This window comes from Hypanus sabinus, chromosome X1 (assembly GCF_030144855.1).
Source record: "Hypanus sabinus isolate sHypSab1 chromosome X1, sHypSab1.hap1, whole genome shotgun sequence".
Taxonomy (NCBI): domain Eukaryota; kingdom Metazoa; phylum Chordata; class Chondrichthyes; order Myliobatiformes; family Dasyatidae; genus Hypanus; species Hypanus sabinus.
In genome coordinates this window covers 40,549,019-40,568,999 of record NC_082738.1, presented here as the reverse complement: position 1 = coordinate 40,568,999, position 19,981 = coordinate 40,549,019, and the positions used below count along the sequence as shown (strand labels likewise).

The following is a 19,981-nucleotide window of genomic DNA, read 5'->3' as shown; positions in this document are numbered from 1 at the left end:
GTATTCATGTCCAGTTCTGAACAGAAGCAACCAAGACCAAGCCAACTCAGTAATGAGCGCAATAATTACTAGATAATAATTTAGATTCCGGAGATCCTCAGGTCAATAACTTTGACCTGACCTTCAGCTCCAGCTGATATTTATTCAGTGGGGACTGAACTATGGGCCCTCCTAACTTGTAGGCTGCTGCTAATAGGCTTTCTTCTTTCTGACAACACAGAAGGCACAAATTTAGAACATTCACTGCCTTCTGCAAAAAGGTATTTCCTCTGTGAATGAAGTGACTCAGGTACCGGGTTCTGGCGAGAGGAGCAACAGCGCACGCAAGAATGCTCTTCTGATGTCTCCAGTGCATATAAGTGAATAATGTTGATCTTTTTAAAAGGGGTGCTGTTTGCAAAGCTAGTATTTATCTAATTGAACGCAATTGTTTGCCCATCCCATTCAGAGGCAGTTAAAAGTTAACTCGAGAGTCTGGAGTCCATCACACAGAAAAGACAAGGTCAGTAGATTTGCTTCCTTAAAAGGCATCAATGAATCAGAACCAATTTTAAACAATACATCAGATCTCTCCAGGATCATGATGACTGATCCTTATTTATTAATTCCAGATTTATTTAATTAATTTAAGTGTTCTACCTGGAGTGATGGGACTTGAACAGACATCTGGATCAGCAGTCCAGGCCTCTAGATTTGTTTGTCCAGTGAAAATTGGGACTTAATTCATTTTTATAGTTTCAGTAGTCTACACACAAGTAAGTTTGTGACATTAGTTTTATTGACCGTATGTTTATCATAATTGTTTACATGGTATAAAGGGACAAAAGGTAGCCATTCCTAGGAAAACAACCATGAAAATAGCAAAATAAAAGCAGGTAAACATTATCAAATCTGGACAGGGCAGAGTACAATAATCCCATTCTCAAACATGCTAAAAGACTTGAATCTTTTAAAAAGATTCCATGTTTCTTCCTTTATTTATCGTTACTATTGGTAATTACATAATTTTGAAATGTTTTCAGAACTAATATCCCGCACAGCCTTATGGGAATCCATCATCATCATCCTCTGCCATTTCTTTAGCAAATTCCAGATCTTGTTGCTCTCGTTCTCGCCTCTCCTGTAAGGAAGAGATTTAAAAGTATGTGCCAAGTATTCACATAAATTCTCAACAAATTCACATTTATGAAGTATTATAACATTGTACCACACTTCCCATACAATAAATTATCCTTGAGACACAGATATGCTGGAATCTGGAGCAAAAGAAAACCTGCTGGAGGAATTCAGCAAATCAGGTAGTATCTATAGAGGGAAATGAACAGTCATGGTTTGTAGTTGTTATGTAGTGATTCATTTAACATGGCAATAGCTTCATAGGCAGATAGATACCAAAATCAGCAAGAACATTTGGATCAATTGATCTGTTCTTTTGGCTACAGTGAATTAGGGGAGAATATGCACAAAGTTTTACAGTGCATGTGACCCGAGTTCAATTCCCATCACTGACTGTAAGGAGTTTGTACAATCTCCGTGATCTTGTGGGGCGATTGCTGGGTGGTCTGGCTCAAGGGGCCGGAAGGGCCTATTCCATGCTGTATCTCAATAAAATATTTTAAAAATTGCTGGCTAGAACAATATCAGAATCCAAACTGTGCCAAGGGAATCAATAAAATTTGGTCAAGATTGCCAAAACTGGAAATTGGGATGTGGTTCAATGTCTCAGCTGAAGGAACCAGCATGTCTTCAGCTACCAGCTTCTGTAATGCACTCTGGAAGGTTAAATCCAGCCCATTTGATGCCAACATGCCCTCAAATTTCCCTTATTAAAAGCATGCTTAAGTTTTCTATTTCATCATACTTAAGTTATTTCAGAACTTATTCTTTTTTTAATAAAAGTTTCTTTTCCAAATTTCATTTGCCCTCTTAACTTTAAACAGCTTTAAGTTCCTCGGCATCCACATCACTGAGGATCTCATGTGGTCTGTACACACCAGCTGTGTGGTGAAAAATGCACAACAGCACCTCCTTCACCTCAGACGGTTGAGGAAGTTTGGTATGGGCCCCCAAATCCTAAGAACTTTCAACAGGGGCACAATTGAGAGCATCCTGACTGGCTGCATCACTGCCTGGTATGGGAACTGTACTTCCCTCAATCGCAGGACTCTGCAAAGAGTGGAGCGGACAGCCCAGCCCATCTGTAGATGTGAACTTCCCACTATTCAGGACATTTACAAAGACAGGTGTGTAAAAAGGGCCCGAAGGATCATTGGGTACCCGAGTCACCCCAACCCCAAACTGTTCCAGCTGCTACCATCCGGCAAAAGGTACCGCAGCATAAAAGCCAGGACCAACAGGCTCTGGGACAGCTTCTTCCACCAGGCCATCAGGCTGATTAACTCACACTGATTTGAGTGTATTTCTATGTTACACTGACTGTTCTTTTTATTATAAATTACTATGATTGCACATTTAGATGGAGAAGTAATATAAAGATTTTTACTCCTCATGTATGTAAAGGATATAAGATATGAAGTCAATTCAATTCAACTTTAAATTACATCATCAGCTTAAATTCCATGCCAGTAGAACTGTTCTTAATCCCAATTCTCCATATTTGTGAAAATCTTAAATACAATTGGGCCACAGGGTGCAGTTTCCTCATGTTTCAGTTTTGCTAAAGTCAAGAATTATATCTTACAATAATTCTGCAAGTCACCCCTAGTTCTCAACACCACAGATATGAATGAATTCTTAATCTTAAAATCAAAAGTCAAATGTGTGTATGCTTCTGTTCGTATGATGGCAGAAAATTTCCCCCTTCTCTCCATTTGTTCCTTCTCATCAATCTTGTATGTTTTTGATGCCATTCATTACAATACTGTTGAGATAACGGTGACCATATTGAGTAATTCTTGTGTGTCCTTTCCTACTTATGAACAAAAGTAATCTAAGCACAACTGTAAAAACAATGCGTTCATTACCTGGGGATGGCCTGGAGACATTTCCCAATAGTGAACACACACTCTAACTTTATTAACCTAGATGTAACTTCAAAATTAGCTCCAGTTAAATCTATACCTCTACATGCAATATTCTAGCTGTTCCCTTTAATAATCTAACTATACCCAGTCCTCACAGGATTTTGCAGATGATTAAACACCCTATTTATGTACTTCCATCTAATCGTGTGATTTTGTCCATTTTAAACTCCATCGGCAATTTTCTGCTCATGGTACCCAATTTGCTGTAATGCACAGACTCAAAAAAAAAGTCAAAACCAATCGCTCCAACGCCATTCCACAACGTTCCATTGCAACAGATATACCACTTTGGATACTGTTGTGGGGGAAGAGGGGGAGGGAGGGAAATGACCCAACAGAGGAAAGTCACAGTAGTTGGGTCTCTGGCACTGGCACCTAGCTCTGTGACTTAGAAGGGAAGAAAGGAAAATAGGCATGCTGTAGTGATAGATGATTCATTAGTTAAGGGAACAAAATGGAGGTTCTGTGGGCAAGAACAAGATTCCCGGATAGTATTTTGCCTCCTGGGTGCCAGGGTCTGGGATATCTCAGATCGAGTCTTCAGCATTCGTAGGTGGGAGGGTGAACAGCCAGAAGTTGTGGTCCATGTAGGTACCAATGACCTGGGTAGGATGAGTGACGAGGTTTTGCATGGCAAGTTCAGGGAGTTAGGTGCTAGGCTAAAGGGCAGGACCTACAGGGTTGTGATCTCAGTATTGCTACCCATGCCACATGCTAATGACGCCAGAACTAAACAGATCATACAGATTAATGCCAGAGTGCCAGAACAGATAGTGGAGAGGTTTTGGAGACAGATGTTAAGACCACAGACAAAGCCAAGAATCAAAAGGGTGAGCACGGCGCGACTAAAGACCTGAGCTACACAGATTTCGATGCAAGTATCGTAGGAAAGGCAGATGAGCTCAGGATATAGATAAACACATGGAATTATGATAGTGTAACCATTAATGAGACTTGATTACAGGAGGGAATAAAGAAGGAGGGGTGGCATGACTAGTCAAGGAAAATGTCACTGCAGAGCTCAGTCAGTACAGACTGGAGAACTCGTCTAGTGAGGCATTATGGATGGAACTGAGGAAAAAGAAAGTTATGACCACATTAATGGGGCTATATTACAGATCTCCCAAGAATCTGTGGGATCTAGAGGATCAGATTTGTAGAGATCACAGATTGCTGCAAGAAACATAAGGTTGTTATAAGAGGTAATTTTGACTTTCCACATATTGACTGGGACTGCCATACACTAAAAGGGCTAGATGGAATACAGAAGTCCCAATGAGAGAGTGTGCAATACTTGATCCTCTATTAGGGAATGAGACTGGGAATGCTACAGAAGTTTATGCAGGAGGACACTTTGCATTTAGTGATCATAATGCCATTAGTTTCAAAGTAAATATGAAAAAAGATAGGTCTGGTCCGTGGGTTAGATTCTAAACTGGAGAAAGGCCAATATTGATGGTATCAGAAAGAATCTGGTAAGTGTGAAATGAGACAGGCTGCTTTCTAGCAAAGGTGTACTTGGTAAGTGGGAGGACTTCAAAAGTGAAATTTTAAGAGTACAAAGCTGTCAGAATAAAATGTAAATATTAACAGGTCTAACAGGTAAAGATAACCTCAGTTTTCATAAGATATTGAGGCCCTGGTTAAGAGAAAAAAAGGAGGTACATAGCAAGTATAGGCAAGTAGGAACAAATAAGGTACTTATGGAATAAGAGAACACTTAAGGCCTGAGGTTGCTCTGGCAGACAAGGTGAAGGAGAATCCTAAGGGATTCTACAGATATGTTGAGAGCAAAAGGATTGCAAAGGGCAAAATTGGTCCTCTGGAAGATCAGAATGATAATTCGTGTGGAGCCAAAAAAGATGGGGGAGATCTTAAATGGATTTTTTGCATCTCTATTAACTCAGGATACGGACACAGAGTGAGGCAAAGCAGCATCAACTTCATGGACTCTATACAGATTACAGGAGGAGGAGCTGTTTGCTCTCTTGAGGCAAATTAGTGTAGACAAATCCACAGGGCCTGGTGAGGTGTTCCCTCGGATCCTGTGGGAGGTAAGTGTAGAAATTTTCAGAAGCCCTTTGACAAGGTGCCACACATGAGGCTGCTAACAAGATAAGAGCCCATGGAATTACGGGAAAGTTACATACGTGGATAGAGAGTTGGTTGATTGGCAGGAAACAGAGAGTGGGAATAAAGGGATCCCATTCTGGTTGGCTGCCAGTTACCAGTAGTGTTCCACAGGGGTCCGTGTTGGGGCCGCTTCTTTTTACATTGCTCATCAACGATTTGGATTATGGAATAGATGGCTCTGTGGTTAAGTTTGCTGATGATACAAAGATAGGTGGAGGGGCCAGTAGTGCTGAGGAAACAAGTGAGTCTGCAGAGAGACTTGGATAGATTGGGAGAATGGGCAAAGAAGTGGCAAATGAAATACAATGTTGGAAAGTGTATGGTCATGCACTTTGGTAGAAGAAATAAATGGGCAGACTATTATTTAAATAGGGAGAGAATTCAAAGTTCTGAGATGCAACGGGACTTGGGAGTCCTCGTGCAGGATACCCTTAAGGTTAACCTCCAGGTTGAATCGGTGGTGAAGAAGGCGAATGCAATGTTGGCATTCATTTCTAGAGGAATAGAATATAAGAGCAGGGATGTGATGTTGAGGCTCTATAAGGCACTGGTAAGACCTCACTTGGGAGTACTGTGTGCAGTTTTGGGCTCCTTATTTAAGAAAGGATGTGCTGACATTGGAGAGGGTTCAGAGAAGATTCACTAGAATGATTCCGGGAATGAGAGGGTTAACATATGAGGAACGTTTGACCGCTCTTGGACTGTACTCCTTGGAGTTTAGAAGAATGAGGGGGGACCTCATAGAAATATTTCGAATGTTGAACGGCATGGACGGAGTGGATGTGGCAAAGTTGTTTCCCATGGTGGGGGAGTCTAGTACGAGAGGGTGTGACTTAAGGATTGAAGGGTGCCCATTCAGAACAGAGGTGTGAAGAAATTTTTTTAGCCAGAGGGTGGTGAATCTGTGGAATTTGTTGCTACAGGCGGCAATGGAGGCCAAGTCATCAAAGGTTATGGTGAGAAGGCGGGGGAGTGGGACTAAATGGGAGAATGGATTAGCTCATGATAAAATGGCAGAGCAGACTTGATGGGTCGAATGGCCAACTTCTGCTCCTTTGTTTTATAGTCTAAATTGCAGGGGCCCTAGCAGAGATATTTAAATCACCTCTGGCCATGGGCGTGGTGCCAGAGGATTGGAGGATAGCTAATGTTGTTCCACCTGTTTAAAAAAGGCTCTAAAAATAAACCAGGTAATTACAGGCGGTGATCCTAACATCAGTAGTGGGAAAGTTACTGTAATGTATTCCGAGACCGGATACATGTATATTTGGATAGACATGGACTAATCTGTGCGTGGTTAGTTGAGTCTAACCAATCTTAGAGCTTTTTGAGAACATTACCAAGAAAGTTGATGAAGGCAAGGCAGTGCTTATTGTTTTCAAGGCATTTGACAAGGTCCTGCTTGGAAGGTTGGTCAAGAAGGTTCAGTTGCTTCACATTCAAGATGATGTAATAATCTGGATTAGACATTGGTTTTGTGGGAGAAGCCAGAGAGTGGTAGTAGACAATTTTCTCTCTGACTGGAGACCTGTGACTAGTGGAGTGCCGCAGGGATTGGTGCTGGGCCCGTTGTTGTTTGTCAGCTAAATCAATGGTCTGGATGATAATGTGATTAACTGGATCAGCAAATTTGCGGATGACATCAAGACTGGGGGTGTAGTGTACAGTGAGGAAGGCTATCATGGCTTGCAGCAGGAAGAATGGCGGATGGAACTTAACATAGACAAGTGCGAGGTGTTGCACTTCAGCCGGAACAACCTGGTTTGGTCTTACACAGTGAATGGTAGGGCACAGAGGAGTGGTGTAGAACAAAGGGATCTGGGAATACAGGGCCATAATTCATTGACAGTGGCATCACAGGTAGATAGTCAAGTCAAGTCACTTTTATTGTCATTTCGGCCATAACTGCTAGTACAGTACATAGTAAAAATGAGACAACGTTTTTACAGGACCATGGCGTTACATGACACAGTACAAAAACTAGACTGAACTACATAAAAAACAACACGGAAAAAAAAAACACTAGACTACAGACCTACCCAGGACTGCATAAAGTAAAGAGTTGTAAAGAAAGTTTTTTGCACATTGGCCTTCATAAATCAAAGCACTGAGTATAGGAGATGGGATGTTATGCTGAAGTTGTACAAGGCCTAATTTGGAGTATTGTGTGCAGTTCTGGTCACCTACCTACAGGAAAGATGTCAATAAGATTGAAAGAGAACAGAAAAAATTTACAAGGATGTTGACAGGACTTGAAGACCTGAGTTATAGAGAAAGATTGAATGGTTTAGGACTTTATTCCGTGGCGCATGGAAGATTGAGGGCAGATTTGATAGAGATATTCAAAATTATGAAGGGTATAGATAGAATAAATGCAAGCAGGCTTTTCCCACAAAGGTTGCATGGGACAACAACTAGAGGTCAGGGGAGAAAGCTGAAAAGTTTAAGAGGAACATGATGGGAAACTTTTTCACTCAGAGGGTTGTGAGAGTGTGGAACGAGCTCCAGCGCAAGTGGTGCACATGAGCTCAATCTCAATGTTTAAGAGAAGTTTGGATAGGTACATTGATGGTAGGGGTATGCAGGGCTATGGTCCCAGTGCAGATTGATAGTAGACAGCCCAAATGTTTCAGCACGGACTAGATGGGCCGAATGGCCTTTTCTTGCTGCACTTTTCTGTGACTATAACAGTTGAGGCTCCTTTTTGCATTCCACTAACTTTCTTGAGTACGTTCTAGTTATACTGGAACCCTGCCTAAAACTTTTGACAGGAATCCTTTGGGAATGAACTTTGGAAATCAAGTCCATAGGACAATGCCTCCAGGTAGGTAATATCCGCTATGCTGACTTTATAATATATCCTAATCACCTCACAGAAATGTACCTTCTTAGTCAAACTCTGAAACTAGTACACCTGCCAGGTGATCTGACATCTATCTCCCATTAGTTTCAAATACTTTTCCCCCATATTAACATGACACTTTCTTCAATGGGTACCTCACCTCTGCTGACTCCAGGTCTTTGTTGTATGACTTGGGTGGAAATCGCATTGCCTGTAAATCAAAGTAGAATAATGAGATTTTCATGCACTGAAGATAATGGATACCCACAATAATGTCAACAATCAACAATGTGTTGGACATGCCCTGAGCAACACTCAGTTATTTCTAGAGCCAAAGCAAAGCATTAGACCCTGGCCTCCACTCAGACCTGCTGCCCTCCATCAGAACGTGTACAATCTCTCTAATATAAACTGCTTCTCTGGATGCATTTCCTCAATGTACTTGGAGTCCCTTGTCTATCTATGCAATAATTGAGCTGGAAGAAAAACTGACCTTCAATTCTAAACTAAGATTGTCTTGCATATCAATCTAACCAACCAGTGAGAGTTCTGATTTTATTTCAATCTCAAACTGATTTCCACAACACCCTCATTTCAAAAAGTCAATTCAATGGAACCAGATTTGTGGAGATTTGTGCCATACTTTGACAGACATGTTGTGGATATCCAGACAGAAGGAGATTCTCTGGTGGAAGGCCAGTTGCGGTTCCCTTGTACCATAAATATCGATCGTCTCTTTAGACTGTACGTATCCTCTCTCATGGTTAATACTGGCCTCAATCACTCCATCACGAATAGCCTGGTTAAAGAAAAAGAACAAATTCAAGTTATTTCCCCAACTTTTATCTCTTCTGCTTTTGAAAAGTCTGCCTCACATTGGAGTACAAGAGCATCAAGATTGCATTATTTCTTAAGATATCACTTCAACTGAGAAAGTGACTAGGTCATAAGAGTACTTGACCAGGCAAGGTCTTAGTAAGCACAATCCCAAATAAACCTTGTGTATCTAGCACATATTACTAGAAACCAATGGGCAGAATTTTCTTTGTACTTTTGTTTCTTCTCTCCTGTTCAGATTACCTTGGCAACTATAAACTCTGCATCCTCAGGGCTGTCCAGCTGGAGCTTCTGTGCAATGTCAGAGAGAGAGATGCGGGAGTAAGATAAGCTAATCATCCTTACACCTGCAGAGAGGGAAAAAAGGGTATTAAAATTGTTTAAGCTTATTCTTTAAAAATCCATTATACTTTTATAAGCAGAATAAAACATTACATTTTCTTCTTGAACAGAGTGTGGTTAAACAAAGGGAGACAGACTTGTGTACAAGTCATTGCACCAGAGTCCTACAGTTTGGTGAACATGTGCAGCTGGTCCAAGTTTCTTTCTGTACCTCTACTACTTCTGGGATCTTGCCTTAGCACCCTACTATTTTCACCTCTCAGGCTCTTAAATCTGCTTTGGCCTCTCCAACTCACAATGTGCTCCTGCCCTTTCTCAGTCATACAGTATGGAAACAGCCCCTTTGGCTCAACTGTTCCATGTTAACCAAGCAGCTCAGCCAAGTTAGTCCCATTTGCCAAAGTCCTTCTTAAACAGGGGTTCCTAACCTGGGGTCCATGGACCCCTTGCTTAATGGTATTGGTCCATGGCATAAAAAAGGTTGGGAACCCCTGCTCTAAACCTTTTCTATGTATATAACTGCCCAATTTTCTCTTACAATCTGTTATTGTACCTGCCTCAACCACTACCACTGGCATACATTCTATATACAGACCACCTTCTAGGTGAAAAGGATGCCCCTAAGATTCCCATTAAACCTCTCCTCTCTTATCTTAAACCTATGTCCTATAGTTCTTGATTCTCCAACCCTGGGGAAAAAACTCATTCACCTTATCTATGCCTCCATGATTTTGTATACCTTAATAAGTTCACCTTTCAATCTCCTACCTTTCAAGGAATAAAGTCCTAGCCTGTCCAACCTCACCTAATTACCCAGTCCCTCAAGTTGTGACAGTATCTTCGTAAATCTTTTCTGCACTCTTTCCAGTTTAATAACATCTCTGCTATTGCAGGGTGAACAAAACTGAATGCAATGGTCCAAGTATGACCTCACCAACATCTTGTACAACTCAACATAACCTCCCAATTTCTACACTCTGTATTCTGACTGATGAAGACCAATGTGCCAAAAACCTTCTTCACTACCCTATCTATCTGTGACTCCACTTTCAGAGAAACTCCAAGGTTCCTCTGTTCTGCAACACTCCCCTGGGCCTTTTTGCTCACTAAGTTCTACCTTGATTTCACTTTCTCAAAATGCTTTACACTTACCTGAATTAAACTCTGTTTTGCCATTCCTCAGCCCACTTATCCAGCTGACCAAAATCCCACTGTAATGCTTGATACTTTCTTCACTGACTATATTACCACACATTTTAGTGTCATTGGTAACTATTATTTGGATTTTTTTTTAGCAAAATCTAAAAATCTATCCATTACATTGTTGGGAAATGTGATCATACCCTTACGTCATGAAGAAAGTGACCACACAGAAAAATTATATATTTTTTTAATAACTAGACAATTGCCCTATTAGTGACCGTGACTCCTGCTGCCACTCACCATACAAGCAGCAAACTGGCAAAAACAAACTAAATGGTAATTCAGCTTGTAAAAACAAAAATTCAAATGACAGTCACTAATTTATTATGACAGAATGGGAGAGAAAAAGGTAACAGAACAGGAAGCCAACTGAGCAGAAGCTTCAGAATCAATTACAATCCACAAGTGTTGTATAAATTCAACTTGGTGTGAAATTAAATTTTGAGTCCTTATTATACAGCAAATTAACTCGGATATTGCATAATCAGACACTATTTAAATGAACAGTTTTGATACAATTTAAATATTGACTCCAACAAACTATTATCTGTAATGCAAAGTGGAGGGGCTGCTGTTTTTTCTTACAATCATCTTTAAAATGAGATTATAATAATCAGTACCTTTGTCTGTGCTCTGAAAGTGCATCCACTGAAGTAAACCATTTCCCACATCTTCAGACTTGTGTTCTCTATGAGTGAAAATGCCAGCTTTGGGTAGCTATGTTGTAGTCTCACGTGTGCTAGGGATCTGCAGAACCTCTTGTACTCTTGAGTTTTAATGACTAGCAATATTACTTAGAAAGGCAAATGTGCCCTAATATTTGTATAGTGTTACATATAGACTCTCTGGAACCAAGATCACTGCATATAAGTACAGAATTAAGAACTCTGGCTTATCTTTCCTTTTATTTCTCAGGGTCACTTGAAGTCAATCACAGTTTCCTATCTATAACTTTAGTTAAAATCAGTATGAACTACCTATTTAACCTTAGCACCACCTTCAGGTAAACTTGTACTCAATTAAGGAACCCCAAGATATGACCGATCTTAGCATGAACTTGTTTCCCAGTTGTTCAAGATAGGCAGACAATAATCATGTAGTAAATTCATCAAATTTGGAGCAAAGATACTTTAATTAATCACAACTAGCTGTTTTCAGGACTTGGCATTGAATAAACTGATCAAAAGAAGCTGCTGTGGGTAAACTTTCCACCTGGGAATACTGACCTGTTTTGATGACGTTGTGTCGCAGGCGGATGATCAGTGTGTAGGTGCCATCAGTCTGAAACTTTTCTCCAAACTGCTCTAACACCTGGTTAAACTTTGCCAAGTTCCCAGTGCGAACAGCTGAGGGGTAGAGAGACAAATGTGGGACACTCATTATCGAGAACAGCTTATCAAAAACCATCAGTGTCGTTTAAAAAGAACCAGCTCAAGAAATAAACCTAGTTTAAACCATGCCATATTTAGCATAAAGAGGAGCATAGTATTTTTACTAATGTAATAAGAAACAAATAGTGATGCAAATTAGTTCCTGATTAAAACAAATTGAAATTATCGGTAGTCATTGCAATCATATATTGCAGATATTTGAGTTTCCAAGATCGAAACTTTGAAATGCATAGCTTTAGTATGACTCAGATTGAAGTGAAGGCATTTGCTTCTAGGACCAACTGCTCCTTGCACAAGGCAACTTAAACCTTCCTTGTCATGTACAAACTTGTTAATCTTTTTAGGCTCATTGTTGAATGCCATTAAGCCTCAGGGTTAAGAAAATTTAAATCCATATACATCTGCATAAAATAAATCTCAAGTTGCTAAGGACAATGAGTGTTTGTTATCTTATGTAGAATTTATCATCTATTAAACCAACAGCACTAAAAGGCACTAACAATTCCAGTTCTAGTTTAGCTTTTAAGAGTGATCTTTGTGAAATCTTAGCCAAAAGTACAGGATGGTTTTTTAAAAAAATCAATAAGACTCTCTTCAAAAATCACACTAAGGACAGTCTATTATAAATGTTATCAAGCGTTAGAGCCTGAAGGTCCACTTTTATGTTGGATCTCAAGGCCGCAAGCTGAAAATGCTGCCGGGATTTCAGCTTATGTAATATACTTATATCTCGAGAATTCTCAGCACATGCCAAAGGGAGCACAGTTGACACTAATTACACAAAATTCAGTTGTGCTAATGAGGATTCCAAGAACACCAAACTGGCATTAAGAGCTTGAACTTCAAGAGAGGTTGGCAATAAAAGGCCCCATTTTATCTGGGCCACTGCCACAAGTGACATTCATTTCCCTTCACTAATTGACACCATTGATTATCCTCACCCCTACACTCACAGTCACCATTCTAGTACACTCCATTCTCCATCAATCCTTCTCCCTCTCCTTCACCAATCATATGCCCAACAAATCCCTATATACCTAATCCAATTGACAATTCATCATCTCCTCTCCGCAAAATAGCAGGAGATTGTGTGGAACAGCCTTAGGGTACATTGAACATGCAAGCATCTCCATTTAATGTGATTCTTTCATAAGCAAAAAATTGCTGCACGAAAAATTTGGTAGGCCACTATTAAAAAAACCATCTTTCTTCAAAGCCACTGAGCTTTCAATTCCATGTTTAAGAAACGGAAGAACTGTTTTTTTAATACAGGCTGCATCACTGTCTGGTATGGCTGGGGGGAGGGGGGGGCTACTGCACAGGACCGAAAGAAGCTGCAGAGGGTTGTAAATCTAGTCAGCTCCATCTTGAGTACCAGCCTACAGAGTACCCAAGACATCTTCAAGGAGCGGCATCTCAGAAAGGCAGCATTCATTATTAAGGACCTCCAGCACCCATGCCCTGTTCTCACTGTTACCATCAGGTAGGAGGTACAGAAGCCTGAAGGCACACACTCAGCAATTCAGGAACAGCTTCTTCCCCTCTGCCATCCGATTCCTAAATGGACGTTTAACCCATGAACACTACCTCACTTTTTAAAAATATATATCATTTCTGTTTTTGCAGGATTTTTAATCCATTCAATATACATATACTGTAATTGATCTACTTATTTATTATTATTACTACTTTTTTCTCTTCTGTATTATGTATTGTATTGAACTGCTGCTGCTAAGTTAACAAATTTCATGATACATGCCAGTGATAATAAACCTGATTCTGATTCAACTTTTCAAAATTTAGAGATACAGTGCAGAACCGCCTACCGAGCCATGCCACCCACACCACCACTGATTTAACACTAGTCTAATCATAGGATGATGTACAATGACCAATTAACCTACTAACCAGAATTGTACACGGAACTCTGACACCGAGCTGCAATAGCATCGCACTAACCTCTACACCACCGTGGTACCCCTTCGGAAAAAATTTATTCTTTTGACGGGCCAACAGAAAGCCAAGTTCTCTGTTGCTGGTCATGCACAGAGGTGAAAATCAACTTTGGTAGTTAATGAAAGCAACAGTTCAATATGATCTTACACGTTAAACAAGTGAAGCTTTAACAACACAAACTGTAGCTGCTAGAAATGACATAATGACTCTTTGTAAAGACAAGACATCCAAACAGAAAAAAATATGATCTAATTAGTACACATCATTGTTACATATCGTTCCACATTACTGCATTGTAAATAAACTACAACTTGTACCAAATTGTCCCTCCTACAGTATACTGTTGTGAGGAATGGTTTGAGATGGGGTTGGGGCTGTGTAATGGGGTAAAACAACTTATTCCAACTAGATGACTTGCTTTTCAAATAAATGCACTGAGATTATATAATGAACAAAACACAAACTCCATCTGCCTAAATCTCAGATAACATTCAGGGTAACTGGTTTCTAAGGGAAAAAAAATCTGAAATCTGCTTTGAATCTAACGTTTGTGTCTAGCTACCTCGTACTGACCCTGAGTGAGCAGGAAGTATGGCATCAGGGACCTCTTGAGTGATGGTTGTCGGAACTGTAGCCTGTCCGGGATCTCACCCAATAGTAACTCCACAACAATCAGCAACTTATGAACCTGGTAATAAAATGCACATTCCCCACAAAATTATTTGTTACAACATTTACAAAGCCACTTCATTAGTTAAGATTAATAATATTTAATGGAAAACATTTAAAAAATTAAAACTAGCAGCACGTTTTTAAAATTAAAAAAAGCTATAGGAACAGAAGACCTAACTCACTGTTTGCTTGAAGCCAACTGCAGTATGCTGTGGAGCTTTTCGTAGAGCATTGGTCAATGTTCTTCGTGCCTCTGAATATTCCAACTGAATTGCTTTAATACGACCTGAAAGTGACAAACGTGATGACTTCCAAAAAAATTTATAAAAATATATCTTGGATTTATCTGTAATATTCTGATTTGATGGTTTACATGTCTAGATCCAACATTTCAAAGCAACTAAGAACAGATTAGTTCATATTTTGCTGAAACTACAAGCATCTTTGTCTTAACACAAAGTACAATAAGATGAGCAGTCATAAACATAAGAGATTCTACAGGTGCTGTAAGTCTTGAAGAACACATACAAAGTGCTGATGGAACTCAGCAAGTCAGGCATTATCAATGGGGAGGAATCAACAGTTGACATTTCCGGTTGTGGCCCTTCATCAGGACTGGAGAGGAAGCGGGAAGAAACCAAAAAAAGATGGAGTGGGTGGAGGGGAAAGAGTACATGGTGGCAGGAGATAGGTAAAACCAGTTATTGTTGGTAACACTTTTGAAGTCATGAGTCATGCACAAAAAGGAATGGGGACATTGTGTTGCATCATGACAGGGGAAATAAATGAATGTGCTTTCCAAAACAGTTGTCCTAAGTCTTTCTATTTTATTTTAAGTGGTCACACCTCTTTAGCCTTTACTTCAGATTGGACTGAATCTCACCTGTGTAATAAAGGTATCGTGCCCACTCATTGTTGTTAGCTTGTTCGGGGAAAATGGATTTAGAGACGAGTTTCTCAGCCTGATCATACAAATTATACACCAGGTAATTTCTCAGTAACAGGTTCAGCAAAGTAGCCTGTCCATCATGATCGTGGCGCAGGGTGGCCGTCCTTAAACGTGCATGCAAGAAGCTGAAAAACAAGCAAATTACTGACAAGTTTGTAAAATTACACTGTGGGCAATAGTGAAGATGCTCATTGTTGTCTACTACAACAATTTTAGCATCTTCTTGTATTTGTTTTACCTTTCGCAAAAGGAACCATTTTATACTAGAGAGACTATAGATAGTGGGATCTGGAGCAACATTTATATTAAGATTAGCAACAAATGTCACCAAAAGACTGCAAAACATCAAAGATTGACAAAAATAGCTTCAAAGTTTATCAATCATGGAGATATTATGGGGCTACAAACTTCTGCTAGCTTGTGTTTTGGGACCTATGTTGTTTTGATGGAATACAAATCTTGTCTGAGCCATGGCTGTCATTATCTCAAAGGAAAGGCAGAAAAGTATGCAAAAACTAATGGAAGAGTTCAAGACTGAAATGAAAGAGACTTCTATTGATCTGTGAATCTGTAATAATTGAGTCAAGTTTATGATCATTGATAGAAGCAAGGGAATGGGATATTGGAAGTTACTTCTCAGAAATGGTCATTTGAACTTGAAATTCATCCTATCCAAATACTACTAAAGTCAAATCAATCATTTAAGAGGAAATTATTATACTGTTTCTGGAATTCTATAACAGAAGCCAATTAAGAATTTGATAATAATCTGGGTGCTGAATGTTTGTTGCCATACCCATATTTTCAGTCCCAAAGCACATCCCATTTCTCTGCACTCACCCATCCTCATTGGCAGTAATTTAAAATGACTGGCTAAAATTGATTTCTTTATCTGGTGACAGGCAACACCTCCAGTACAAAGATCAGCAAAAAGACAATTAAAATCGATTCTGTTCATGGACTTAGTTAAATGTATCAAATCACAAAACATCATTATCATAAATCATCAGCATTATCTTCAGAAGTGTAATTTCAACATGACTTTACTTTTGCTCAAGGAAGCAAGGTGCAAAGACTCCCTCACCTTCTAACTGCATCAAGTTTGTTTAGAAACTCATAGACGCGAGCATGGTAATAGTAACATTTAGCTGCAACCAAGTCTAGAGCCCGGCGATTCTGAGCAGCAATCTTTTGCATCAGGTCATCAGAGGATTTCTGTGCCTGCACAAAAAAAAATGGACATAGCATTTTTTTTTAAATGTCAACTTTCCAGTAACCTTAATGTGAGGGTGAATAATCACTAATGAGAATCTTCAGCTCAGACACATGTTCCAGCTGAAACTGACCAGGGACCCTGTTCTGTCTACTTTCTGAACTTGTGTATCTGATTTTCAATGGTTGCTGTGCCTTCCAGGGCTCTGAGCTCTGGTATTTCTCATCTCAAATCTCGACTTTTCATCTCTACTTCAAGTATCAGTTTAGATACAACTAAGTTATTGATCATCTGAACTAATAACATTTTACACAGTACAATGATAAATTTTGTTAGATAATTTACAAACCAATACACAGAACAGTACAGCACAGGAATAGGGCTTTCATCCCATGTGTTTGTGCCCACCACAATGCCAAATTAAACTGTACACCTGCCTGCCAGACAATTTCTTGCCTATGTGTCTGTAAAAAAGTATCAATAAACAATACTTTGTGGCAAGGGGAATGCTTTCCTCTACCTTACCAGGATATATTAGTCAAGATTTTGTATGGAGTTTCTGCCCTGATTTGAGATTGTCCAACTCAACTAGAACTTTGACTTCAACCTGACGCCCTTGGTGTGGGATCTGTGGCTTATTGCTGTACTAAGTGCTATCTTCATCCTTCAGTGATTTGGGGGAAGCTGGATTGCCATTGCTTTCATTACTGCCTGACTAAAGCTTTACAGACACCATTTGCTTTTTAAAATGCAGCACAGGACTTGCATCAAGGCTGACAAACCACAGGACTTACTGCCCAGAGGCTGCTAAAAGACAAGGGGAAAGGTGGGGAGATGCTGGTCAGAGCAGAGAATGTAAAATGTTTCAGTCAAGCTCAATAGAGCTCAGAATATTGTCAGCTTTGAAATCTGGGCCTGGAGAATATTACAGAATCACTTTTGTTTTATAATCCTGCTCAAGCTCTGTGTTCTTCTATTGGTCTCTTAAATACAGGTGTCCCCCGTTTTTTGAACGTTCGCTTTACGACACCTCGCTGTTACGAAAGACCTACGTTAGTTACCTGTTTTTGCTGACAGGTGTTTTCACTGTTATGAAAAGAGGCAGCACGCGCCAAGCAGCCAAGCTCCTCCCCCGGAACTGCATTCTAGCCGGCATTGCTTAAACACGTGCCTGTGAGCATCTGGGCTTTATGTCGATTTATTTTGTGCATCCATTAGCAAGATGAGTTCTAAGGTATCGGAAAAGCCTAAAAGAGCGCATAAGGGTGTTACACTTAGCGCAAAACTAGACATAATAAAGCGTTTCGATCGTGGTGAACAAAGTAAGGATATAGAGAGCTTGGCTAAGGGTTTGTGGAAGTTGACGAAGATGATGTTGAAGAGGTTTTGGCATCCCATGACCAAGAACTGACAGATGAAGAGGAAAGAATAACAATTGAAGCCGAATGCAGTAGCAAGTGTTCCGAAAGTGAAGACGTCCAGGAACTGAACGTGAAGCAATTGCGTGAGATTTTCGCTGTGATTGACAACACTGCAATGATTGCAGAAAAGTATGACTTTAATTTTGAAAGGGTACGTAGGTTTAGCGCATATTTGCAGGATGGTTTGAGCGCTAACAAAGAAATATATGATAGAAAAATGCGTGAGGCTAAACAGTCAAGCATACTGTCGTTTTTCGATCCTCCCACATCAGACGACGAAACTCAACCTTCGACATCGAGGCAGGCAGACATAGAAGGTGGCGACCTGCCTGCCCTGATGGAAACAGATGACAATGAGATGACACCCCAGTCTCCCACCACCCCAACCTCCGATGACTCAGCCTAACACACCATCATCAGTGTGCTCGCTGTCTTCCCGATTCCAGTAAGTGAAACTACACTGTACATACATTATTTCTACTCTATATAGGCTGTGTATTTTTATGTTTATATTTGGTATGATTTGGCAGCTTCATAGCTTAAAGGTTACTGGAAAGAGTGCTTCTGCCGGGAGCGTTTGCGCCATGTGTTTTTGCCGCGAGTGCTGCTGAGAGCGCTTGTGTGAGATTTTTGCTGCAGTGGACAGTGCTGCAATAATTGCAGAAAAGTATTCCTACATTATATAGGTTGTGTATTTATCAGATCATTCCTGCTTTTACTACATGTTACTGTTATTTTAGGTTTTATGTGTTATTTGGCATGATTTAGTAGGTTATTTTTTGGGTCTGCGAACGTTCACAAAATCTTCCCATATAAATGGTAATTGCTTCTTCGCTTTACGACATTCCGGCTTACGAACCATTTCATAGGAACGCTCTCCCTTCGAATAGCGGGGGAAACCTGTATAAAGAATCTGCCCCAAAAGAAAATTGGCAGGTCAGCTTTTTGTTTTAAACTACACTCCAGAACTGTGCAACTCAATACTTAAAACCCCAAAGGATTTACATCTCTCTACAAAACAATGGCTACATTTGGAATGTAACTGATACGATGCCACTTGGCACATCTGAAGAATTTGAAAGTACCAGATAAATGGAAGCGCATTTCGTTGAAAAAAAAACAGGAAAAAATTTAAATCAAATGCAAGCACTTTACAAGTAGGTATAACGTAAAACTACTGCTTATATGTAGGATACAGTTTCGAAGTTTCGACTACACTGGAAGGATTGTCCTTCCAGTCAATCCACTCACCTCAGTGTATCGTTTGTTGTTTGTCAAGTAAATGACTAGTAAAAGCTGCAGGTAAGCCTCTGCCTCAGGCAGAAGAGGAACTGAAGCTGCCTTTCCTGTTCGAGGACGGAATTGCACATCCCCTTCTGTATCCATCGGCTTGAAAAGAACAATATTTAAAAGCATTTGGCACAGCCATTTTCATTTCACCAGTTAAATCACATAAATCTCCAAAATTTCATTTTAAGACAGGATTGCTTTCCTCCCCTCGATATCAAACGGAGAACACAACATATAGTTTTTCACTTTGTCATGTGAGGCCAATCTACCAGAGAAAAATCCATACTCTTTGGAAGTTCTTAAATATTCAGGAAATGTACTTGATTTTAGAATGTATTCAATATATACCCAATGAATTGGCCTCTTCAGCACATTGTGGGTAATGAATTCCACAGATTTATCACCCACTGGTTAAAAAATTCCTCATCTTTGTTCTACTAAAAGGATGTCCCTCTATTCTGAGGCTGTGCCTTCTAGCCCTAGACTCCTCCGTAAATGGAAACATCCTCTCCATGTCCACTCTTTCTAGGCCATTCAACAAGTTTTGATAAAATCCCCCTCAATCTGAATTTCAGCAAGTTTAGAATTGCAGAGCAAACTCCAAGGACTCTTGGTCAATTTTTGAATCTAGTTCATATGTTATAATTCATCTGGATCCCTGAATAAGTTTCTCATTCAACTAAATAGC

General features: G+C 39.9%; 1 protein-coding gene across 1 annotated transcript in view; it reads right to left on the bottom strand.

The window, feature by feature from the left end:
• Positions 1-756: 756 nt before the first annotated feature.
• The window catches only part of psmd3 (proteasome 26S subunit, non-ATPase 3), a 33,212-nt gene continuing 13,987 nt past the window's right edge, over positions 757-19,981 (bottom strand). Inside the window, exons 3-12 of the mRNA XM_059956436.1 lie at positions 19,255-19,392; positions 16,454-16,590; positions 15,304-15,494; positions 14,603-14,706; positions 14,322-14,436; positions 11,628-11,747; positions 9,100-9,203; positions 8,663-8,818; positions 8,180-8,230; positions 757-1,120 (exon numbers count right to left, since the gene is read on the bottom strand). Coding sequence (XP_059812419.1) covers positions 1,043-1,120; positions 8,180-8,230; positions 8,663-8,818; positions 9,100-9,203; positions 11,628-11,747; positions 14,322-14,436; positions 14,603-14,706; positions 15,304-15,494; positions 16,454-16,590; positions 19,255-19,392 — 1,194 coding nt within the window. The 3' untranslated portion in view covers positions 757-1,042. The remainder of the gene's footprint in view (positions 1,121-8,179; positions 8,231-8,662; positions 8,819-9,099; positions 9,204-11,627; positions 11,748-14,321; positions 14,437-14,602; positions 14,707-15,303; positions 15,495-16,453; positions 16,591-19,254; positions 19,393-19,981) is intronic.